General features: G+C 36.5%; 3 protein-coding genes across 7 annotated transcripts; 2 read left to right on the forward strand and 1 right to left on the reverse strand.

Annotated features, from left to right (window-relative positions):
* Positions 1-413: 413 nt before the first annotated feature.
* On the forward strand, positions 414-6,157 carry LOC111779808 (transducin family protein / WD-40 repeat family protein). 4 transcript variants are annotated; one of them, XM_087119679.1, is made up of 7 exons: positions 414-933; positions 1,178-1,339; positions 2,315-2,501; positions 4,040-4,462; positions 4,772-5,179; positions 5,337-5,643; positions 5,749-6,157. In XM_087119679.1, the coding sequence occupies exons 1-6, from the start codon at positions 536-538 to the stop codon at positions 5,592-5,594; spliced, it is 1,836 nt and encodes a 611-aa protein (XP_086975805.1). In that variant the 5' UTR covers positions 414-535; the 3' UTR covers positions 5,595-5,643; positions 5,749-6,157. The 4 variants fall into 4 exon arrangements, with proteins under 4 accessions (XP_086975805.1, XP_023515733.1, XP_023515730.1 ...); XM_023659965.2 differs by having other exon boundaries at positions 5,769-6,157; XM_023659962.2 differs by having other exon boundaries at positions 5,797-6,157.
* Positions 6,158-6,218: 61 nt separating this feature from the next.
* LOC111779807 (alpha dioxygenase) lies at positions 6,219-11,036 on the reverse strand. The gene is made up of 12 exons (XM_023659960.2): positions 10,893-11,036; positions 10,705-10,812; positions 10,468-10,613; positions 10,114-10,374; positions 9,814-9,963; positions 8,962-9,095; positions 8,632-8,845; positions 8,266-8,411; positions 7,858-8,085; positions 7,545-7,747; positions 7,196-7,439; positions 6,219-6,645 (listed from the first exon to the last, which is right to left on the reverse strand). Exons 3-12 carry the CDS (start codon positions 10,558-10,560, stop codon positions 6,420-6,422), a joined length of 1,899 nt encoding a protein of 632 aa, XP_023515728.1. The 5' UTR covers positions 10,561-10,613; positions 10,705-10,812; positions 10,893-11,036; the 3' UTR covers positions 6,219-6,419.
* Positions 11,037-14,531: 3,495 nt separating this feature from the next.
* MYB4R1 (myb domain protein 4r1) lies at positions 14,532-25,069 on the forward strand. Of its 2 annotated transcripts, none has more exons than XM_023659968.2 (11): positions 14,532-15,093; positions 16,518-16,617; positions 16,748-17,030; positions 17,850-18,043; positions 19,242-19,412; positions 20,640-20,954; positions 21,449-21,607; positions 22,034-22,183; positions 22,336-22,539; positions 22,664-22,702; positions 23,428-25,069. In XM_023659968.2, exons 1-11 carry the CDS (start codon positions 14,730-14,732, stop codon positions 24,443-24,445), a joined length of 2,997 nt encoding a protein of 998 aa, XP_023515736.2. In that variant the 5' UTR covers positions 14,532-14,729; the 3' UTR covers positions 24,446-25,069. The 2 variants fall into 2 exon arrangements, with proteins under 2 accessions (XP_023515736.2, XP_023515735.2); XM_023659967.2 differs by having other exon boundaries at positions 14,533-15,093; positions 22,333-22,539.
* The last annotated feature ends 81 nt before the right edge of the window (positions 25,070-25,150 follow it).

The raw sequence follows: 25,150 nt of genomic DNA on the forward strand, positions 1-25,150 counted from the left end.
CGGGTGGATTCCTCCTTTTGCTCCTCAGCCGAGGTATTAGCAGCCGTTTCCAGTTGTTGTTCCCCTCTTAAAGGCAGGTTCTTACGCGTTACTCATCCGTCCGCCACTGGAAATACCACTTCCCGACTAACTTACATGTGTTAAGCATGCCGCCCGCCATTAGAGTTTTTGGATTGGAGTTTTGTCATTATTGTAATTATTTTAATTACAATAATTAAAATAATTGTGTAGTTTTGATGAGGGAGTTTCATTAAATTTAGGGAACCAATAAATTAACGCGCGGACCAAATAGTAAAGGCTTATATATTAATAAATAAAATTAAAGGAAAAAGAAAAGGTAAAAATAAAATAAAATATTAATAATAATAAAAAGACGCGGGGACTGTGGCTTTTACCGGCAAGTCTGTAAGAAGTCCTCCTTCTGCACCGTTGTCGCCCTCTTCGTGCGCTTCACGGTCACAGTTCCCAAATTGACTCTCCTTTTCGCCATTTTCGACACCTTCTATTCTTCTTCTTCTTCTTCATTGCTCTGATCATGGCGACGGCGGAGCTCTGTGAGACTTACGCCTGCGTGCCATCTACCGAGCGAGGCAGAGGAATTTTGATCTCCGGGCACCCCAAAACCAACTCTATTCTCTACACCAATGGCCGATCCGTCATAATCCTCAATCTCGATAATCCTCTCGAGGTCTCTGTTTATGCTGAGCATGCGTATCCGGCTACGGTTGCTAGGTACTCGCCGAATGGCGAGTGGATCGCGTCCGCTGATGTGTCCGGGACTGTGAGGATTTGGGGAACTCATAGTGGCTTTGTGCTTAAGAAGGAGTTTAAGGTTTTGACTGGGCGGATCGATGATTTGCAATGGTCTCCTGATGGAATGAGGATTGTGGTTTGTGGCGAGGGGAAAGGGAAATCGTTAGTGCGTGCTTTTATGTGAGTTTGTTGCCTTTATTTTCTCCTTATTCATCAGTCTCCCAAATTTTCTTAGGAATTTTGTTACATGTCTGATATATCTTCATCTTCTTCTTCTTCTTTAATTGGCCCACGTAATGAATGTCTGATCTCGTATTAGGTTTCATGTATACCGTAGAAAATGAAGACCTTGCGAGGAATTGAAAGTGCTCTAATTGTTTTGGGTCTCTTTCCTGATTAACCCACTATTATTTGTCATGATTAGGTGGGATTCGGGCACGAACGTCGGCGAGTTTGATGGACATTCTAGGCGGGTTTTAAGCTGTGGATTTAAGCCAACAAGACCCTTTCGCATTGCCACCTGCGGAGAGGATTTCCTAGTGAATTTTTATGAAGGACCGCCATTTAGATTTAAGCTATCTCTCAGGTTTGTTAATTGTTCTCTCTTACGCGAAATGCATGCCGTATGTATGTAAGGATTTCCCTTAATAGGATTTCACATTGACCACAAAGATGCTTAAACCAGATTCCTCCCGATTCGAGAGGGTGGTTCTCTCCAACACAGATATACTAACCACTGGCCAAATACACAAAAGTCGAGATGATCCCAAAAAATACACGGAAAGCGTAATGTAAAACAGACAACCGAGCTAACAGCTAACTAAGGAAAATTTTCATCTTTGCCCCTCCTAGCATATTTATTTACCATTGGGGATCTCATAGTGTACCTTCCATCCACATTGATGGAAGACATTATAGCGAACTCCAATTGTATCGAGCCTATCACTTTCGGAACGCAATGCTGACAATGGTCACCTAATGCATGAAAATTTGTGTTGCTAGTCTCTAGAGTTGTGCTTTTTTTCTTGTAGTCTTGAGATATATGCTTCTTCTTTTTTCTTGTTTGCAGTTACGTAATGTTAGAATACTTTAGATCGAGTTAAAACTGTGAGGAGCGAAAATAAATGGAAGCCAAACACAAAAAATTACGTTAATGATGCTTTTCCCTTCAGCTTAAGTGTGGAGAAGGAGTTGATCAAGAAACAAGGAATTTTTGCAAAATAAAGAGAAAGAAACAGGGAAGTATTAATCCTAATATGTGTGAAGATACGTGGTGACATTTTTTTTCTTTTCTTTTTTTTTTTTTTTTGCAATCATGGGTGTTGAGGATAGTTTGGAACAATTTGACCAACCAATCCTACAAGACATGCTCTCAACCTTCTTCACATCCCCCTACTGGACTAATACCCATATTGCTTTTTCATTATTTTTATGTTTACTTTGTAAGGTGATATGTTTATACTCCGTAAGGTTTTATTATTGTAACTTCGAAATTTGTATTTCTTTTTAAATCTATTTTTAAAGCCATCAATGAAAACCTTTGGGGTACGTTTACCTTCAGGAACCATTCAAATTTTGTCAACTGTGTAAGGTTCTCTCCAGATGGCAGCAAGTTCATTAGTGTAAGCTCTGACAAGAAGGGTATAATATATGATGCGAAGACCGGGGATAAGATGGGAGAACTCTCTCCCGATGATGGGCATAAAGGCAGTATTTATGCTGTCAGCTGGAGTTCGGATGGAAAACAGGTTAGTATAGATTGGTTCTTTTGATGTTCTGTTGACTTTATGATTATAATATTGATAAATCCTCGAATTGTATGAAAGACAGTTACTAATCTTCATAATATTATTGGACAAATAATAGATTTTTCTTGAAATTTTTGTGAAATCGAAATTAAATTGAAAGTTCTGAACTTTTTAATGGAATTGCACAATATATGAATCTTTGTTTAATTAAAATAGTTGGATATAGGTATTACCTACATAATTTTTTCCCTCAGTTTTGTAGTTTTCTTTGGAACTTTAAGAGTGCAAAGAACTTTGAATGTTAATAATATCATTTTTTGTTTTCGAATTCATCTATGCATCTTTGTCTCATACTTTGATGAAGATGAATGAATGATTAATTTCTCTCTTTACTGCCACGATTATTTCTTCTTATTTGAGATATTTCACCAGTGTATATATTAATGCTTGAAGCTTTTCTTTTCAATTTTCTCCCCACTACCTCTTTAAAAATTATGCCTTCTGTTCCTTTTAAGAGGAGCTTGGTTACCGCATTGTTATGTTGAGTGTGCAACGGAAGGCAAACTTGTACTGCTTATGACATGGACATGCCTTTTAATTTGGAGTATTCTGTCTTACTACATTCTTAAGAGACACCTCATTGTGAGGGAGAGCGCACTTTACCAGATATTTATAAAAAAACACAAAGCAACTCTTTTATTGGCCAAGTGTTCCTTACACCATTACTTGTGGATATTAGTTTGTGTACGCTGAACTTCACCAGGCTACCTCAAGATCCAAAACTACACCGATTTCACAACTTTAGACTAGCAAATAAGTCAGTCATATTTGATAAATTTAAAAGATCCACAGTTCCTCGCTGAATTGGTGGTACCAAAAATGGTTCTTCCAATTGCATTGAGATATGTACATTCTTTTTTTTACATTCGAGAGCGACCAAGCTAGCTTGCATGTTTCTCAACTATTCTCATGGGATACTACAATTAGTTGCAAAAAAAGAAAAAAAAGCTACTTAAATTTTAGGCAGATGACCACCATGACTTGGACATATTCCCTTTGATTCCATTACTATTTACATTGGCCCGTATTAACTACTAGGGAAACCTATAGTTCTTAATTGCATCGGGACTCGTTCATTTTTGTGTCCATGGCTATCAAATTTGTCTATTTCAAGTAAGAGTTATTTGAATTAATAAGGTTCATCTTATTGGTTAACTTAATCCATTAATGCAGATTTCTGTCCCATGTTATCTACTAGTATGGTACTTGTTCTTGTAAATTGTAATATTTATATCAATAATTAAGGTAATTATTTGTTGGAAAATAAATTATGCCTCTTTAAATTGTCTGACATTTGCAATCAGTAGACATTTTCTATCGAGACAATTTCAGAGTCGAGATTTCTCTCTTTGGTCTCATTTACTTTGTAATAGACAGGATATTATGTTATGCTCTTTTTTTCTTCCTTGCTTGGCTTTTTTGGTCATTTACATTTTGTATAATATCTACTAATGTTCAGTTGTGATCGTATATTTTAGGTGCTGACTGTCTCTGCCGACAAGACAGCAAAAGTCTGGGTGATATCTGATGATGGTAATGGGAAGTTGGTGAAAACCTTGACTTCTCCTGGCACTGGTGGAATTGATGATATGCTAGTTGGGTGTTTATGGCAGAATCAACATCTTGTCACAGTTTCTCTTGGTGGAACTATTAGCTTGTTTTCAGCTAATGATCTTGAAAAAACCCCGGTCATCTTATCAGGACATATGAAGAATGTTACTTCATTAGTTGTTCTTAAAAGTGACCCTAAAGTTATATTATCTACTAGCTACGATGGGCTGATTATTAAATGGATCCAAGGAATTGGATTCAGTGGCAAGTTGCAAAGAAGAGAAAATTCTCAAATCAAATGTTTTGCAGCTCTTGAAGATGAACTTGTTACATCTGGTTTCGACAACAAGGTGATTACGTTAAGTTGAGCAATGCATAATAAGTCTGCTAATTTCCGTGTTTTCTATCTTTCATTCTTCCCATCTTAGAAATGGTAGAAAGTAGGCATTATCAATGAAGGTGTTATAATTTCTGCCTTTTTGTTTATTCCTTATTGAATGAAGGCCTGTACTTCGATTAAAATTCTGCCTGTGTGTGAACTCACCATCCTATTCTGCAACTTTTTCTGGCACATGTTCAGAAAGTATCTGATTATGCAGTTTCTGTATTGCAATTCATGTAAATCCTTACTGATTTTTTTCTCTCTTTCAAATTTCCAGGTATGGAGAGTTTCTATCAAGAATGGTGAGTGTGGGGAAGCAGAAGCTATTGATGTTGGAAGTCAACCAAAGGACTTGACGCTTGCTGCTCTTTCTCCTGAACTTGCTTTGGTCTCAATTGATTCTGGAGTTGTCTTACTGCGTGGCTCAAAAGTAGTGTCAACCATCAACCTTGGCTTTACCGTGACAGCATCTGTACTTGCGCCTGATGGAAGTGAGGCTATTATAGGTGGGGAAGATGGTAAATTACATATTTATTCTGTTGTTGGCGACTCCCTCACTGAAGAAGCAACCCTTGAGAGACACAGAGGAGCTGTTAGTGTGATACGCTACTCCCCAGATCTTTCAATGTTTGCATCAGGAGATCTCAACCGAGAAGCTATTGTCTGGGATCGTGCATCCCGAGAGGTAGTTTATCACCTTCCATAAGTACTTTGCTTTTGACTTCTTGGCATGACTTAGTGCGGTTTCTGGATTGAAATTGTTTTATTGTCGGCTGCTTGAAAGTCTGGGTAGTTGATGTGGTTTTTTCTTAGACCAGTATTTGTTTTCTTATTACCATCAGGTGAAACTTAAGAATATGTTGTATCACACTGCTCGGATAAATTGCCTCGCTTGGTCTCCTGATAACACCAAGGTTGCGACTGGTTCATTAGATACATGTGTCATCATATATGAGATCGACAAGCCAGCATCCAATCGTCTAACAATAAAGGGAGCTCATTTGGGTGGGGTTTACGGTCTGGCCTTCACAGATGACTATAGCGTGGTGAGCTCTGGTGAGGATGCTTGCGTTCGTGTTTGGAAGTTGGTTCCTCAGTGATATCTACTGGATAAACGGAGAATATGAATGTCAGAAATAAGATATTCAGGTGAATATTTTGATGGGTTTTGTTTTTGTGAGCTTAAATCTCATTTACTGGACTAGAATGTTGGATTTTAAGAGCCCGCTTCTCTTTTTTTCTTTTATCGTTGAGGCATCATGCTACTTTGATAGAATGATGATGCTTTGAGCTTCTTTGCAGGAATTGGTTTTGCTTTCTCGTGGTTGGTGTTCAAAGTTGATTTTTTGTACAGTTCATGATCGACACATTATTCGAAAGATCTCTTCCTGAAGAATTCGAGTGAGCCACAGTGGTTGATGATTGATGGAACTTTTTGGTTTTCAGTTTAAAAGTTAAGATCTTCATGGACCCACTTTTAAGATTATTTTCTATTCCATTATCTTCATGCCGTTGTTGCTGATGATAATGAAATTTCAAGTCTTGGAATGTTTTGTTGTTGAGCATGTGCGTGTTGTTTATTATGCCAAGTGTTTTAGTGTATAAATTAATATGAAAGCCGTATTCATTTAAATACTATTTTTTGGTATCCTTGGAACCTTCATTTATATATTTGGTTACTCGTTACTAAATATTCAACTGCTTGGTCAAATTTTGCATTGAACTGATCACAAAACAAATATTTCATATAGGACTATGCAACAGCGAAAAGCATTGAAATGCAACCTCAATATGTATGTATATACATATCATTGCCTTCAAGTATATCCATCTGTGCATCTTCTTGTGAGCTAATTTTTGGATGCTAGAAGTAGATACATTTTATGCAGGTCGGCCTTGAAAAGGTTAGGTGAGATGGAAATTATTCATGTGGCTGGTCTGAGATACAGGGGAATGTAGTTTGTTGGGTTTGGCAAAGAATCCCAGACGGAGAATGCACTTGAACACCTCATCCATCTCTTTGTCATCTCAGGGAAATGCCTATCAATTACGTCCTTCAATGTCTCTGTCCTGTTAACCCATTCCAGACCTTCCTCTGTGTAGGTTTTCGAGTTGAAATTTGTTGTAAAGAAACGATCAGCCTCCAGCCTCCTGCACGTCAGAAATTAGCATCACGATCAAGGTTCGGTGTATCTATAACTGTCTCACTCTCTCTTCTCTTTTGTTTTTTTAGAAAGTATAAGATTACTATTACCACTCCTATTACCACTCATAGCAAATATTGTCCTTGTTGGACTTTTCCTTTTGGACTTCCCCTCAAGGTTTTAAAATGCCTCTTCTACAGAGAGATTTCCACACCCTTATAATGAATGTGTTTCGTTCCCTTTCCAATCAATGTGGGATCTCACATCCATGCTCCTTGGAAGCCCAGCGTCTTCGCTGGCATACCGTTCAGTGTTTGGATCTGATACCACTTATAAAAACCTAAGTCCACTGCTAGTAGATATTGTCCTCTTTGGACTTTCCCTTCCGGACTTTCCTTCAAGGTTTTAGAACGCTGTCTACTAAGGAGAAATTTCTACACCCTTATAATGAATATTTCATTCCCCTCTCCAACCACATTTTGGTCCACATTTTGGTTTTTCATTACTTTACTATGCATACTACTATTCATTGTTGAGATAAATAGCAGAGTGCATACCTTGAAGCAATGAGAAGGAAAATGAAAAAGGCAGTCTCACTGATTGCAAACCCTTTAATCTTCTTCTCAGCATGTAATCCAACAAGAAGATCCAGCTTCTCAACATCATTGCCATACACCTCTTCAAGGGCACTCACAACTTCTTCATCATCTGTCAAGTCTTCCCATTTGCTTATGGGAATCATCAATAAATTCCTCCGAAACTCGTTGTATCTTGCAACGCCTCTCTCTCTATCCCTGAAAACTGATCACCATTACATATCTGTGTATTAGCACCCAAAAGCTCTGACTAGCAGAATGAACAAAAAGGAAAGCAATTTTGTTTCCTGCTTGAATCTAAGAGTCTTACTTTCCATGGCAGCCATGTCAACTGGATCTGGTCTGTCATCCCCGTCGACATCGTGGGCAATAAGGTTTCTCATCCATGATGGATAGTTCCAGAGAGAGAGAGATCCACATGCTTGATGACCCATTGATACCAACATTTGCTCCATTCCGAATTTTACCAGCCTTTTCTCACCTTCTTTTCCCACCAATTCCTCCATAGGCACCCTGAAAAACCGATATCTTATCCGATCATGAAAAAGTAGAATGTTTTTAAGTCTGCTTTATGAACTTTCACAATATTTCTAGAGGCATAAGTGAGAGAAAAGAGGAGATACTCTTCAATGACACGAGGGTCGCTATAATCTGAGTTGGTGGAATCCAAGTCCCTGATAGCTAATTTGTCGGGCAGAAGACAGTGCATTCGGTAGACGCTCACAAACTCTTCTGTTAGTGAATATGGAATTCCATGATCCCTTGGCTTCTTTAGACCAACCAATCCACTGAGTACTGGTCCACAAATGTGTCCAAACGAATCCTTAAACTTCTTTCCCAGAAATCCATACCTGGATAGAACATGACAAGTCGTTCTTCTATCAGATTACGATTAAGAAAAACTAAGTATGTGGCTCAAAGAAACCTTTTGCAAAAGAAACTCCCCAAGGAAGTTTACCTCTGATTCTCAGAGCACTTGGAGAAATTTTCTAAGCTAGATTGACTTGTTTAAGTCTCCTCACTTGTCTTACCAGTTAATTCTCATTCCTGCTAGAAGAGTTTCAGTCTTTAAAAGTTCTACAGTCCAATCAATGGTGTGGATTTTAGCAATTACAGCTGAAGTCACCAATCTAGCATGCCTATAGAGCTGCTCATCGTCAAAGTCTGGGTAACGCTCCTGAAAAGTAAGTGCAAAATCACTAGTCATTCAACTGAAATCTATCATACTGTTCCTATAAATCACAATCGAAAGCAGGGGAGTCGTTCCTGCAGAGCTACAAAAAGTTTGAAAAGGAAAAGAAAAGGATGTTTGATGCAGCAAAATCAGCATCATTGTGAATCTTGAGTTTCTTTGAAGTGCATATATCATAGACAATGGAGTGAGAAGTTTAACTTACTTTTAGCATATCACATACAGCATTATGCTCCTTGACGAACAGAGCTTGTAAAAGGGAAAAACCAGCCCAACAATTCCGAACATCTCCAGAGATGGGTATGCCTTTTTCATCATGCTCGAGAAGCCCATCTCCTGCGATCTTCATTTTTCCGTCTTGGAATGCCCTTACTCTCCTCATCCCCTCCTCATTGTTGCCATATATTACACTTCCATCCCTACTCAGACGTCAGCAGAAGTCACATAGAGCCCTTTTTGAACGTCAATCGAAGCACAATTTCAAAGTAGCTCAACTCATAGCGTATATGAAATATGAGAGATTAAGATTACTCACCACCAAGGTGTTCTTGTGTTTAGAGTCCCAGTCTTGAGGTAAGGTGAACCCGTTGAAACCACCTTGGTCCTAAAGAACTTGAATGACTTCAATGGACAACCATTTGCAACTTCATCAGGCACTCTAAGTTCCACCTGTTCAACGAACTCGAAGGCATCAGTGTCAAACTCTTTTCTTCAAACTCAAAAGTTGTTAGTTTGTCGGGTCGAAGTTTGCTTAACTTCGTATATTTTTATTTGAACCTTATGACCCGTTTGGTTGAGGGTATGCCTAACCATGGATAGGGATCAACATTGATAGTAAGGATTAATCGATATCTTTGATATCCTTTATAAATATCCATAAAACATAAAATAATATCATCTATAAATCCCAATATGAAGATATACACTAAAAACAAGATCTAGAACTTAGTTTGGAAGTACAAACAACTTAATTATTAATTTAAATAAATTTTATAAATTTTTTACTTTACAAAAAAAATTCTAGCTCAAGCCCACTAGCATAAGAAATCTTTCATTCCTCTCTTCAATCAATGTGGGATCTCAAAATCCACCCCTTTGGGAGCCAACGTCCTCGCTGGCACACCGCCCAGTGTCTGGCTCTGATATCCCTTGTCAAGCCTACAGCTAGCCGATATTTTCCTCTTTGAACTTCCCCTTAAGGTTTTAAAACACGTCTTCTAGAGAGAGGTTTCCACACCCTTACAAGGAATGTTTCATTCCCATCTCTAACTAATATGGGATCTCGATATCCATCCAATCTATAAAATTGAAATATCAATATCAATATTCTAATCCTTGTGCCTAATCAATTAAGCCATGATCAGGTTATAGCTCTCATGAACATTACCTGTTTGGTATCCTCCAAATGATCAATCCAGTCATGAATCATGAACTGTATCCACGAGCAAGCTATCATATTGAATTGCTTGCCATTGTCAATGTACTTCTTCCTTTCCAGTAGCTTTGAGGCCACAACTGTTGGATGAGGATCAAGTACCTGAAAATTCATAGCATATACCAACACATAAATGTACCATTTTCCATCACTGCATATCAAGACAGCAGTCCATGAACCATTTCGAATGCCACAAGGCAACCAGAAGAGCTAATTATTGGGCACTCACAGACACAAAAGTTCAAAGATTACCCCATAAGGAGAAGTAGATGGAGGCATGTTGCGGCCAAAGAAAGTCCCCTGGCTACCAACCACACTATCAGAAGGGTGATTACAACTTCCATCAGCCGTTCTATAGCAGAACTGTTGATGATCATACTTTTGGCCATACAACGATCCAACATGCAACAGATTATACCGCTGGTGTAAGTGCCTTCTAAGCCCCAAATAAGCAAGCCCCATAAACACCGGCATCCTATGCCATAACCCAAGCTTGTCCACAAAATGAACTACCTATCAAGATCAAACACACAACCCACAACAAATTTCAGGCCAAAATTCCTATAACAGAAGCCAAAAGAGTGTTACAAAGAAGAAAAAACTAACATAAAACAGTAGGGTATCCAGTAGAGTCATCTTGGCCACAATCTGCTGAAGCTGAGGATGAACAAAGGGAGAAGAAAACAGAGAGGTACCCATTCTTCCTCTAAATCTCCTCTAAATCAACTGAATGAGTATAAACTTCCCAAAACCTAGTTCGATTTGAGAAGCAATGGAGTGTTGAATGTGTTTATATACAGAAATGAGGCTATGAAGATAGAAATTAGAGGAAGTCATGCAAACCTGTCCACCGCCTTTAGCATCATTAATTGCTCATTGATACCTGCTCCGATCGCTTCTCACACGGCTCCGTTTCCCATTTTGGGAACTTAATTTTCAGTTCGATTCCGTCTGTGAGAGGGAAAACAATGAGAATCAGACGTTTGAGGTTAAGAGAATGATAGGCGATTTTCTCTTGAAACTGCATTTACTTCACAAATCTCTCGACTCTTTCAAAGGGTTTTCTTCTTCTGTTTGGATCATCTCATTCTCTCGTTCCCCCTTTTTCTTCATTTTCTGTGGCTGGGAATTGCAATAATTGATGGCCAGATGATCTCGATCAACCTTTCACAAAAATATCCTAATATTCTGTCGATATTTTCACAATAATTTTGCTTTTCTTCCTCACAGATGAATCCAAATGATGATATCTTCTGAGGAGAAAAACTTGATATGATCGGTATGGGTCGGGTAAGTTCAAATTCCCTTCTCTTTATTAAAATATTATAATATGATGAAAAATGACGTCAAAATTAAAAAGTGTATATAAAAATTAATTATATAAATAATTTTCACAATATTTTTTTTTTTATTAAAATTTTCTTTATGGTCCTAAATAATGTAATGTTGTTTTTATCGTTTCTATAAATTTCTATTTTTTCATTGGATATAGCTATTCAGATCAAAGTTGTTACGCGTCGAATTTGTGTATGTTTTTTTGTGTTTGGGTGTGATCTAAACTATAGGTATGTATGAAATACTACGGTCTATTGGCAGAGACAACTAAATGACAGTCATGTCCTTCGTCCCGTTACTATTCGAGTCTAAGTGGAGTGTATCATTTTGTATATGGGGTTTAGATCAGAGATATAAGACATCACGGTTTGACAATGGAGATATGTTTCGACATACAACCATGTATTTTACTGTGTTGCAACTATTCGGGTTGCATAAATGTCTTAAGTTATGGACTCTGCTGCTTATTTATAGTATACATAGTTAAATGAAATGGTAATATAAACCAGTAAAAGACTATCCGGTAAAACAATAGATAGTTATATATAGTAGATGGTTATATTTGTTAGTAAATTGAACCATATATGCCTGATATGCTTCGAATAAGTACGGTATTATTTCTTATACATACATGAAGTCATCGATATAAACCTTAAGTCAATATTTCTCTTTGCATATTTTCTCTTATGTTCTTTGTGTTCATCTGGTTCGAGCATGTGTGTTGTTGTGTGGTCCTAATAATATGGGTGTGATATAGATCGTGATACGTTTGACGAACAATTATAAGTTCCTTCTATTTTATCTTTCCTTTAACGTAAGGATACGATCTAGACTATAAATATAAAACACCGAGTAGTATATATAACGTTTGACGATGGATCATTTAAGAGTATGAACTTTCCAACCAAATTCAATAAATAAGGAGCTTCATTACAACCTTATTTGAGGAGGTTGATCATTTTTATTGTTATTTGTGTGTAGGTGACAAATTCATTTTGACTTTGTCAAACCTGGGCTGCTTGCCACGTGGAAGAGGACAATTTATAGCTTGTCCAGCGTGGATTTATGGCCATCCGACAGTTGTCAAATTTGTTTGGTCCAAAAGTCAAACGTTAGTCGGAAAAAAAAAGTGTCGTTTAATTAATAATGTACTGCGTTTTGTCCGTTTATTTAACAAGCATTAAATATATATGATTTTCTTCAAAATTTATTTTTGACTTTAGAAAGAAAAAATAATAATTTTAATGGTCAGAAAAATAAATAAATAGATAAAATATTTAGTTGCAAGGTGGGATCGTTTAAAAGCTTTGATTGCCCGATACTTTATTCAAGACGTGCAATAATATTGTATCTGTATAGGGAATTCTTTGATCGTTTCCTTGACGGATGGTAATTGCCCATTTTAAGAATCCTAGATAAAATAACGTTCGAGAGCTAGGAGGGCCTATCATAAGAGAACTTTTATTTCCACGATAGGCGAAGGTAAAGCGGGACCTGTATATGCCCATGACAATCAAGGTAGAACGACTTCTTTAAAAAAGGTTGATTTTATCGAAACTGATTAAGTTACATAGTGTCACTTAGGTTTTGAACCGAGAAGTAAATGTGCAAGCATGCATTATCACCTTACTGGTCGGAGATCCTTTGAAGATTAGGTGAACGTTGAATCAAGATGGCCCATTCAATTAATTAGTTTCGAAAGTCAAAACCACCTACTCTTACTTTTCTTCCCCACTTGCCATCAATGAGATTTCTCCATAAAATCTCAAACCTTATCTTCCCAACACACCCGAATGAGCTAAGTCTTTTTATAATTAGGGTTTAAATTATATCGTAAAAGAAGTCGTTCATAAGAATAAATATTACGCAATGTCATACTATACTTACTTTATATTAAAAAAAACGACAACCTTCCTATAGTATAGTTAAGCTGTCTCAACGTCTCATTTTGTCGTGCCCTTAATTAGATCATCGTCTTTAAAGGTCTTATGGTCCATGGACACTAACGCCTATTAGCAACGCTCGTTTTTTGTTCATTTTGCAGTATGAATTTTTTCTTATCCACAAAAGTTTTTGTTTTTTTTCATTGACGGTACAAGTAAAAGGAATATCAACCATTATGATTTTACGGGTATGAGTGCAATCTTTCAGTATATTGTTCATTCATACAACAATAAAAAAAAACTACGTGAATAGCTGTAATAAGATAAATAACGTACCCATCGACGACCCTAAATGATTGAATATTTGATAATTTTGAGGAGAAAAAACTTTTGATATTGAACGAGGGGGGAGAGAGGTGATATAGATAGGAAGTATTGTTTTGTTGATACCACATGGTGCCATTATTGATTATTCACTTTCAAAGTTGATAGCAACTTTGGCCCTTCAACAAAAATTAGTCCATCTTCAAATTAATGCATGCAACCAACTTGGTGCTTTGCAATTCATATTTAAACCCATCAAATCATCTAATTTATTATCATTATTATTATTATTTTAGAGGTCAATGCTAAATTTTGAGATATTAATTAATAATTAAAACTTTTGTACCCAAAAAAAAAAAAAAAAAAAAAAAAAAAAATCCAAACCCAAATGAAGGGCCTCTTCTAGATGCAAGCCCAAATGAGGGGGTCCAAGCCCAATTCATAAAGCCCAACTCACAAGCCCATTATAAGCCCACTAGTTTATTTATTTATTTATTTATTTGGAAACATGTTTATAAATTGGATTCCAATTTAAACAATTATTTTAAATAAAGTACGATCAATAATTGTATTATACAATTTAATTTTAGAGGATTAATCGTTGTTAATTGGTTTATTTTTATTAAAATAATTTTAACTAATTCAATCTTAATTTAAATTTCACTTATATACTTAAAATTTAATTTTTTAGTTTATTTTGTAATAAATTTTAATAATTATCTTCACACAAGTGATTTTAATAAAATTAGATAAAATTACAATTAAATATTTAGCGTCAATTATATTAATGAGATATATTTATAAATTATATATCATTACAATAATTATTTAATAAAAGATTAATATATCTTAAATTTTAATTTAATCTTAATTTATTAACAAGTATATTATAAATAATATGCCTTAAATTTTAGGTTTTTTTAAGTATGTTTTGATTAATATTAATAATTATTCTGAAATAAATGATTTGGTTAAAATTATACAAAAATTTAAATGTAAATAATTAATACGGTTATCAAATTAAATAATTTATTATAAGTTAAGAAATCAAATATTAATGTAAATGATAATACATTGCCGATTCCTACAAACCAAACCGCCCTTAAAAATTATACATAACAAAATTTGGAGGTAAATTTGTTAAAAGGAGAAGGATTTGAAAAACCCTAAATCGCTCTCTTTGTGAAACCAAGACCCGACACCAGTTCTCCGGCGACTTATTTTCTCTTGAAACTCCGGCGACCGACCATTCTCCACCTTGTGTTTATTTAGGAAGACCGCCCCGATTCTGGGAGGCCCAATTTGGACTGCAACCTTGATTCATCCATGTCTCGCCGCAGCCACTTCGACGGCGGTGACAAGGAGCTTCCCGCCAGCGAGGAAGACGATGAAGATGATCTGGTTGATGATGACATGGAAACCCTCCGAAGAGCGTGCAGGCTTGCTGGAGTTAATCATGAGGATTATATCAATCCCCGGCTTTCGTTGCCTGCCGCCGGAGATGCTAATCTAGGTTCTGATTCTGATGATGTTGATGATCTCGAACTTCTTCGGAATATTCAGAACCGGTTCTCGATTGCGGCCGATGAGCAGCCGCTGAGTATTCTCCCACCGGTTACCGCGGACGAGGAGGAAGATGATTTCGAGATGCTACGTTCGATTCAGCGGCGCTTTGCGGCGTATGAAAGTGGTAGGTTTTTCGTTATTGTAAAGATTGCTATATAAATTTCATGGCTATATTGGCTGTTTATGACGCTGCTAGTCTTGAAGTCCCTTGGAAGTGATAATTATTTCTCATTCTGAGCTGCCCACTCTCTATGGTATTTTCCAATGGATTTGGATTACTTGGGAATAATTGCTGTCAAGTTCATGTTACCTCACTGCGATTCTGATGATACGTCGGTTGATGTTTCTTTAACTTGCAAATTACTTCCTTCAGTGCATTTAACCAGAATTGTTCATGCAGAGTATCTTTTATGATTTTATATATTTTCTTTGAAGTTATTTAATAGTTTTTGCCTTATTTTTATTTCTTGCACGACCTTGCATTTTGTAGCATGTATATAACTGTCCTTACTCTAGGTGTGCTTTTCACGAGTCTTTATGAGTTTTGTGCACATGTCTGATCAAGCTAGCGTATTAATGAAAGGTTTTTAACGCCACCAATTTGGAGTTGGCCTATGAACAATACAATCATATTCTTAATCTGTTACAATTTTGACACCTAATGCTATAAGTTTTGGGGCTGTATTTTCTCGTTATATCATTTCCACTGTTATATGAATATACGTTTTTATAGGAAACGATGACAAACTTTATAACAGCAAACAATCAAAAGGAGACACTTAAAGCTCTAGTAGCACTGCTTTCCACAATCCTAGCTTTTCCGATCAAATTCCAAGCTTTAGTCCTTGCACAATCTATAGCCAGATGGAGATTAGGCTCAAGGTCTGAACCTTCTTTGGAGCTTATCATCTGTATTAAGACTTCCATCGGCCAGAGTAACATTTTTACTTTCTTCAGGCATTTGTTCCTCCAAACGAACCTGATTTGGGGGATTTAAGCCTTTGTGGGAATGTTAGAAAGGCTTAAGAAAACTGACCTTGTCTAATAATTTCCACACCCATCAAGGGACAACACGATTTGATCCAACCCTTCTCTGATAATCTGATCTCAACTTTCCAATGCTCCAAAATCACTTGGTGAGCATATAAGTGTTTCGTGATTTAGAGAACCCACTCCTAGCTCCCCAAGCACCATAGCCAAAGCTGGCCACCTCCATTTCACCAAGTTGCAACCAGACTTCTAAACCCCATCATTCCAAATGAAGTCTCTGATGACGTTTTACATAGACTTGATTCACATTCTTTGGGGCCTAACCATTGAGAACTAATTGAACAAGGATGACCGTACCCCCTTTTGAAAGAAGGAGGCTCCTCCATTTGCATTGTCATATATATTCTGTAGCTTGTTTCACTTAAGCTCTAAATAGTTCTTGCTCGTTAAAAATAGTCGTAGATTTAGAAAATTTTCAGTTAATTATTTCTCAATATGTACTGGAAGTTTCCTTCTATGGTTCTTTTTCCCTCTTACCATTTTCCAATTTTTTTCCAGATATTTTGAGCAATAAACCTGATCAATCTTGTGACTTGGATGGGCCTCTAAAGATGGATTCTGAGAACACAGATGTTGAAAGATTGACATCCTCAGAAAGGTACCAACATATTGTAGAATGTGCCTACTAATGCTTCTTAGTAATATTTTTCTGCAAAACTGCTTCTTCCTTGTATGTTGTGCTGTACATCCCCAAGGTTTTATTGAGTGGTGATTACCCAATGTTGTAGGTCATCCATGATAGCCTTTGAAAAGGGAAGCTTGCCAAAGGCTGCTTTGGCTTTTATTGATGCCATCAAGAAGAATAGGTCCCAGCAGAAGTTTATTCGTAGTAAGATGATTCATCTTGAGGCTAGAATTGAGGAGAACAAAAAACTCAGAAAACGTTTCAAAGTTCTCAAAGGTTTCCAGGGTTCATGTAGACGAAAAACAACTTGTGCCCTGACTCAGATGGTAGATCCTCGAGTCCAGTTAATATCAGCTGGAAAACCACAGGCAAAGGATTCATCAAAGGTTAGATGATAATTATGCTTCTTACTGTATTGCTTTTGAACTTTTTGTACTTCCACTTTTACAAGTATTATTTGTTTCCTGCTTTGAGGAATATGTATCATTTGTTTCCTGTTTTGAGGAATATGTATCATTTGTTTCCTGTTTTGAGGAATATGTATATGACCAGTTTGTCTTCTTATTTTAAACAACAGAAAATTTTCACTAATTTGATAGGAGTTATATAGCCTGTCTTATCATCACAAGGCACCCCATTTGTGTTCGTAGCAAAAACAGTATAATTATGCAAAGCACTAGATAGAGAATATCATGTGGAGCATTGGGCCAAATCCACTAATTTTGTCTCGGTGTTCTTTTTTTTTTTTTTTTTTCTCCCTTCTAATAGAAACGCCACCCCATAACATTACGAGAAGTCTTTTCCTACACGTATAAAAATCAAATTATGTACATTGTTTAGAGGTTATTGCATACTTGGTTACTGTTAACAGACTTGAAAGTAGCGTTGGTGAACCTGAGAGCTCTATGTTTTATAGTAACGTGAGACCTCTACATTTTTGTGTGGATCATATGAAACAAACAAGTTTTTGTGATCTCATTTTCTAAGCACGTTAGTTGGTGAATTAACTGATTGCTTTGAGTTTAATGCACCATTTTTATTTGTTTTTCCCCCTAACATATCTGTTCTGTTGTTTCTGAGGATTGTCACTCAGTTCTTGATCTGAAAAATCTTCCTCTGGTTTTCTTTTCCTTTTTTCTTTTGCACCTTCTGTTTGTGCTTTACGCGTTTGTCTCTTATGTGGAGTTCTGATTTTGTTTCTGCAGAAGGACAAACGATTATCTGCAATGTGTTATGGCCCAGCTGAGAATTCTCATGTTGCTTGCTACAGAACAGCATGGACAAAGTTTCATCCTGTAGATCGAAAAAGATGGTCCAATTTTGAAAGGGAGAATCTAGGCAAGGGAATAAGACAGCAATTCCAGGAGATGGTGCTTCAGATTTCAGTGGATCAAATTAGGTAAGTTTTTGTCTATCATGTTCGCCTCATGCAATAATTTTGAGCAGTCTGGTAGATAGGTAATGGACGTGTATTACAATGATGCCACAAGAGTCTTTCATTCTCATTATCGTAAAATATGTTTACTCTTTTAATTATATTAAGATAATTAACTAAATCCCACGTCACTCTTAAAGATTGTATTTGTTCAGAGATCCTTTGGCTCCCAGTTTGCTCTTACTTTCATAGGAGAGAGGATACTTACAAATTAAAGGATATGATTATCAAAAAATGGTTATGTAAACCCATTTGATAACCATTGTGTATTTTGTTTTTGATTTTTGAAAACTGAGCTTGTTTTCTTACATTTTTTTAATAATGGTTTTCATTTTTGTTAAGGAAACATTTGAATTCTTAGTTAAATTTCAAAGCAAAACAAGTTTTTGAAAACTTTTTTTTTTAGTTTTCAAAAGCTTGTTTTTTTCTTTAATTTGACTAAGAATTCAAACTTCAGAATGTTGAAAACCATAATTATAGTGTAGGAAATCTTAAGCAAACATAAATTTCAAAAACAGAAAACTAAAAACAAAATAATTATATAAAGAGGCACAGACATTTCCATTTTAAAACTTCAACTGAACTTCACATCCTAGGTAGTGGTGTTTTAAGCTCTTATTATCTGTTTTCCTTGTCAGAACACAATGACAAAGTTGGAAAGACAATGAGATCATAGAAAGGTTTAGGCAATTGTGTTTTTGCCCAATGATTGGGGGCTCTTTTACGGAATATGTGGTTGGAGAGAATAAGAAAAGTTTCCAAGTAGTGGAGGGATTATGACAGGAGATTTGGGATGTAATTGTTCTTGGAGTGTTTTTATCTTAACTGTGCTTTTTCTCAATGCTAATGGAGCTCTTTCGAGGCAAATGTTGTTGAAGAGAATAGGAAAATTTTTCGAGTAGTGGAGGGGTTATAGCTGGAAATTTGGGATGTAATGTTTTTTGGAGTGTTGTACCCAACTCTTTTTGTAACTACTTATCCTCTTTCCTACCTGTCTGTAGTCTATTTGTGACTCCGTTGCTATTTTGGTAGGGTTGAATCTCTCCTTTTTAATTTAATCTATGTATTTGTGTTACCAAGAGAGAGAGGGAAAGCTGGTAATACCACTTCTCTTTTTCTTCACCTTTTTTAGAAGCCTTACTGAAATTATGGTATTTGGCAGTGAGATACAAGGATTTTCAGCAGAATCAGATGATCTGGATAACATTCTTGCATCAATAAAAGGCCTCGACATCACTCCTGAAAAGATTAGGGAATTTCTGCCAAAAGTTAATTGGGACAAATTGGCTTCCATGTATCTTCGGGGTCGTTCAGGGGCAGAATGTGAAGCGAGGTATGTACTGGACTTTTTTTTTTTTGTGCAACAATATTTTCGATAAACCTCTACATTTCCATAATTTTTGTTTGTCTGTACCTTGCATACAACAAGTATGGTTGAAAAAACTGTTTTGTAACCTATCTTTCTATAATTTCATCGCTAGTCATTTATGTAAATCTTTTTTTAAAAAAAATCTGTTTCTATTCTTTTAAAAGTTGCAATTTCATCCTTTGTAATTGTTAACTTCATTTTTCAATTAAGCCATTTCTATCTTACCAAATTGGGTATATCGACCAATTTTGATGATTTGACATTAAACTCAATTTTATAAACTATGTTGGAACTGCTAAATGTTTTAATTTAATGCTTTAGACATGACATCTATAAAACTGGAAGGTTATCCACTTGATATAAATGGGTTACCTACCGTATTTTGAAAACAGTACAATTTTTTATTTAATATCTGAGACGGGGCACAAGTTGCTTGAATACCATTACTTTTAACATTTATGGATAGTTAGGACTTGCTTGAATAAACCTAATACATAAAAGAATAAAGGATAAAGTTGAGACTTCTAAAACCTTATGACTAAATTGTAAATGAGATATATTTAGCCTATGTTTTTTTTTTAATGGAGCAGATAATATTTCTAAGTTAAGCAACATAGTCCGCTAGTACTTTGCCCAACTTTTCTTGATGTGAAAACAATACTATAGAAGATCCTTTCAAGAAATATTTGAAAGATGAGCTTGTCATCTTTCAAGAATTTTGGCCCCTAAGCTGTTATCCCTATGAATTTGTGGCTACTTCGTATGTCACTGATTTCCTCAACCAGGCTTGAACAAAATTGTTTGTTGATGATTGTATTATTTTACCTTCAATTTGGTAGATTAATTTTCTCAATACAGAGGCTTTTGTTCTGGTATAAATCTGTTCAGTTCTTGACCAAGTACATATTGATTTTCTTTGAAGCATGCCAACTTCAATCAGCATCGCAGAGGTCTATGACGATCATCATCACAGATATATTGAACATTATTGGTTTTGAATAATAGTGCGAGGTCTTCATATTATAGTACAGGTGGGACCAACTTGTAACAAATGCCTTATTCAAACAGTGGTCTTCAATATGTCTGTGATGACAATCGTCACAGACATTTGTGATGTCTCATATTCCCTTGAATGACACATTTTCAATGTATGTTTTCTGAGTTGATGATTTTCATTGATAATCCTTCCAGGTGGTTGAATTTTGAAGATCCCCTAATTAACCGGAATCCATGGACTACAAGTGAGGATAAGAATCTTTTGTTTACTATCCAACAGAAAGGATTGAATAACTGGATTGAACTGGCAGTTTCGTTGGGAACAAACAGAACTCCTTTTCAGTGCTTGTCTCGGTATCAAAGGAGTTTAAACGCTTCCATATTAAAGAGTGAGTGGACTAAAGATGAGGATGATAAACTTCGATCTGCTGTTGCTGTATTTGGTGAGGGAGATTGGCAGGCCGTAGCTTCTACTTTGGAAGGGCGAACTGGTCCACAGTGCTCTAATAGGTTAGTCTTAGTTACATTATCTTCAGTTCATCCTTGTGTTTCTCGATATGAAAGAAAATGTTCATTGCAAAGGCTTGAGATGTTAAGAGAGATCTTACCATATCCATAGGCTTAAGTTCTGTTTAGAGCCTAACTATATTGAAATATACTCTAAACCTCCCACTCCTCAAGACTGAAACCATGAAACGAATTATCCAACTTCTTCCTTTCCCCTTCCCTCTATTTATAACTGAATACCACAACAAACTCCCAATCTAATTACTAATATACCCTTAATGTCCCAATAATACCCTTATAGCGTTCCTATCAGTTATCTGTTTACCATTATATTCTATTCACTTTCAGTTTCATTTTTGGAAGGAACAGAAGTTCAGGGAAACACTATGATATTTGAATGATACTATGAATTTTCATCGTTGTATTGTTCTGTGACATATGGTTGGTTTTCTAGTGCAGTCATTGAACTGCTATAATGAATTTCTTCTATTGTGCAGGTGGAAAAAATCCCTTGATCCAGCTAGGACAAAAAGAGGCTATTTCACTCCAGATGAAGACAGTCGCTTGAAAATTGCTGTACTGCTTTTTGGGCCTAAAAATTGGAACAAGAAAGCAGAATTTTTACCTGGCCGAAATCAAGTTCAATGCAGAGAAAGGTGTGTTAAGTTGCCTATTTTATGCTCTGTTTTTATTTGCTTCATGCCTATTTTTCTGTTTTTCATTTTTTTTTTTTTTTTTTTTTTTTGTGTGTGTGTTTTGGGTGAGGGGGGATAAGTTCCATTAACTCAAGCCTGAATGCCAAAATGAATTTAAGAAAGCATCCAGAAAGGTTTACTATTGGCTTTGATTTATATACGTAATATCATATATAAATGTTTTCACTAAAGGATTTAGTTTGACAAGCCAATGCACAACCATAAACCAGGCATCAAACCAACAATCTCTTCGACTCCTTTAACTTCAATTATTTAGATTGTCTACCTAACCAGAGTATAAAAGAGAAGCTTAATGCATATTGTTTGTCTGATAGACAAGCAATTAGTTATTAGCTTTGATTTGACTTCTTATTATTGTGATGGCAGATGGTTCAATTGTTTAGATCCTTCCTTGAGAAGATGTGAATGGACAGAAGAGGAGGATCTAAGGCTAGAGATAGCAATTCAGGAACATGGATATAGCTGGGCTAAGGTAGCTGCATGCGTGCCATCACGTACAGATAATGAGTGCCGGAGGTAATGGTCTACAGATTAAGTCTTTAAATTCCCGTTGATTCAAAGCTCTGTATTCAATAGAAAGAAGTTTGTAAATGCCAGGTGCTACTTTAAAATGTTCGGACTTCTCTTATTTCTATTATTTTTAATCATGTTGCTCTTCATAATAGGAGATGGAAGAAGTTATTTCCCAATCAAGTTCCTTTGCTCCAGGAAGCTAGAAAGATTCAGAAGGTTGCTCTTATCAGCAACTTTGTTGATAGGGAATCCGAGCGGCCTGCTCTTGGTCCTACTGACTTTCGACCTGTACCTAATTCACATTTATTATGTAATACTGATGATCCAGAAACTGCCCCAAAAAGAAATGTGAGGACGAGGTTAGTTAGAATATGACCCTTTTAATCTACTTTCTTATACTCGCATACATACATACATACACACGTATATATATTTGTTTTGATTTCAAGATTCTAATTTTTACTTGCATTCCTTGGTCTTCAGAAGGATGCCAGTGTCAAGGAATGAAAAGAGTGCTAATGGGTAGGTTATGCTTTTTCTTTATTGATTTATGGTCGTGCCTTCTTTTTGTTTTCTGTTTCTTTTTGTGTAAGAAATCTATAGTCACGCGTGGAAGTTTTTGGTAGTTCTTTCTTGATGTTTCCTGTGTTAGGAATCACGACTCTCCACAATGGTATGATATTGTCCACTTTGAGCATAAGCTCTCATGGCTTTGCTTTGGGCTTCCCAAAAGGCCTCATACCAATGGAGTTAGCATTCCTCACTTATAAACCCGTGATCATTCCCTAAATTAGTCGATGTGGGACTTCCATCATCCAACACCTCCCCTCGAACAAAGTGCGCCTCCCCTTAATCGAGGCTCGACTCCTTTGGAGTCTTAGTCATTTTTGACTGCCTTCGAGGAAGGGCTTGACTCCTTTTCTTTAGGAGTTCTTTGTTCGATATTTGAGGATTTGAGGATTTACCAATTTATTGGCACGACTAAGTTTAGGGCATGGCTCTGATACCATGTTAGGAATCACGACTCTCCACAATGGTATGATATTGTCCACTTTGAGCATAAGCTCTCATGGCTTTGCTTTGGGCTTCCCCAAAAGGCCTCATACCAATGGAGTTAACATTCCTCACTTATAAACCCGTGATCATTCCCTAAATTAGTCGATGTGGGACTTCCATCATCCAACATCCTGCATTAGCATGCATGTCGGAATTTGCAAATTGATTGAACTTCATATTTTTTTCTACAGTGATGCTCCAAAGAGGAGGAAATCAAATAACCAGAGGAATCGAGCTGATGAAACGGCTCAGGTGGATTTTGGAAATAATACTTCTTCTGTCCCAGAAGTTAAATCTACAAAACCTCAAAGAAAACGAACTAGACATGGAGCTTATACCACTAGGAGGAAAGGGGCTCCGAAGATAGGTTGTAATAGTGAGAGATGTGCAGAACAGAATTCGGACACTCGGAGCGTTGAGGTGCAGTTGAATTGCAAGGAACCAGCAGAGAGGATCAACAGTGACTGCCCTGAGACTGTTGATGAGAATGGTATGGAGGTATTTGAGAACAAAGCTGCAGAGATGCATTCTGAAGGAGTTGTATGCTTTTCAGAACAAGAAGAAAATCAAAACTCTACCGGATCTTCTGGGGTGTCCGTACTGTCAGAAATGACTAATGACATGGACGAATATAACCCTTCTACTCTTCCTGATACAACGTTGCTGGCTAGTATTACTGCGGATGATATTATAGAAACGAAGGGCGTGAACGTTGCAGACAAAGATCTGGATGACAGTAACAGTTTCTCATTACCACAAAGTTGCTTAGAACTCAGGACAACTGACAGTGAAGGTGTTGACAGCTATTCTGTGGATGAATTCACTGATAAAAGCCATGGGGTTTGCAAGCCCCAAGGCAGAAGGAAGAAAAATAGCAAAAGATCAAATAAGAGCCAGGACTCGTTGGTTTCTTGTCAACAAGCAGAGCTGGAGATGTCTGGGACGAATGAGCTTCATCGTTGTAATCAATCAAAGAAGAGAAAGCATAGCGGTACAAATACGAGTCCATTAGGAACAATGGAAGCCGTTGAAGAGGTTGATGACTGCACTCTCCAGGGCTTTTTGCAAAAAAGATTGAAGAGGACGACAACCACACATGACAAGAAAGTGGATGGCAGTTCAAGCACTCCCCCTGAAGTTGATAATGACGACAATGATCCAATCCTTGCCTTGCTTCTCAAGGATAAATTGAAGAGAAAAAAGCATTAAGCGCATGGTGGAGATGTTGCATTGTTGAGATATTTGAAGCAACAACTTCAATGCATGAAGTTGATGGAGATGTCGGATGGAAAGGCTGTAGGAACAAAGCTTCTTCCTAAGGCGGTGCAAATGATGGCTAAATGCTAAAAACTATAGGAGGTTTGATTCTATAGTTGCGGAATATATTTGATTTTTGATTTAGCGAAGAGGAGTTGGAAGTTTTCTTTAGTTATGTGGGCCATTTTTTAAAGCTGGTTTCCTTCCCTTTGAGGAGAAGGGTGCTGGTTGCCCCATATTTACAGCGAGCAAATTTTGAAGAGTTGCCCGGTAGTGATGATAATCTTCTTTTTGTACATTTCTCACCATCTTTAGTACGTGTATAGGTTTTTATTATTTTCTCCGTTCTTTTTTTCGGGATTCAAACTTTTGTCTACTAGAGAAGTACATGTCAATTATTATAGACCTATATTCATTTTTTTTTTTAGCCGAGGTTTGGTTAAATACATAAGTAAAACTCAGGGTAGATTATAAGCTTTCAATTTATTGTGTGAGCTTCTAGTTTATCAAGCCTCAAAAGATTTATGTACATTTAGCTCATTTTTTAATGGAACTTACAAATACGTTTATATTACACTTCATACAGCATCAATTGGTCTTTTCTTCGATCACAATCAATAAGAAAGCCTTTGTTTATGGCCTATAGAGGTTTCTTGC

Source organism: Cucurbita pepo, chromosome 18 (assembly GCF_057944985.1).
Source record: "Cucurbita pepo subsp. pepo isolate OVF chromosome 18, ASM5794498v1, whole genome shotgun sequence".
In the NCBI taxonomy this organism is placed as follows: Eukaryota; Viridiplantae; Streptophyta; class Magnoliopsida; order Cucurbitales; family Cucurbitaceae; genus Cucurbita; species Cucurbita pepo.

Bases quoted from the DNA above. Each gene is read 5' to 3' on its own strand.
- LOC111779808 (XM_087119679.1), top strand. From the start codon at position 536: ATGGCGACGGCGGAGCTCTGTGAGACTTACGCCTGCGTGCCATCTACC. The intron at 1,340-2,314 runs GTTTGTTAATTG...GTTTACCTTCAG, and splicing joins AGATTTAAGCTATCTCTCAG to GAACCATTCAAATTTTGTCA. The intron at 4,463-4,771 runs GTGATTACGTTA...TCAAATTTCCAG, and splicing joins CATCTGGTTTCGACAACAAG to GTATGGAGAGTTTCTATCAA.
- LOC111779807 (XM_023659960.2), bottom strand. From the start codon at position 10,560: ATGGGTACCTCTCTGTTTTCTTCTCCCTTTGTTCATCCTCAGCTTCAG. The intron at 8,412-8,631 runs GTAAGTTAAACT...CTTACTTTTCAG, and splicing joins CTGTATGTGATATGCTAAAA to GAGCGTTACCCAGACTTTGA. The intron at 7,440-7,544 runs GTAAGACTCTTA...AATGGTGATCAG, and splicing joins TGACATGGCTGCCATGGAAA to TTTTCAGGGATAGAGAGAGA.
- MYB4R1 (XM_023659967.2), top strand. From the start codon at position 14,730: ATGTCTCGCCGCAGCCACTTCGACGGCGGTGACAAGGAGCTTCCCGCC. The intron at 17,031-17,849 runs GTTAGATGATAA...TTGTTTCTGCAG, and splicing joins AGGCAAAGGATTCATCAAAG to AAGGACAAACGATTATCTGC. The intron at 18,044-19,241 runs GTAAGTTTTTGT...GGTATTTGGCAG, and splicing joins ATTTCAGTGGATCAAATTAG to TGAGATACAAGGATTTTCAG.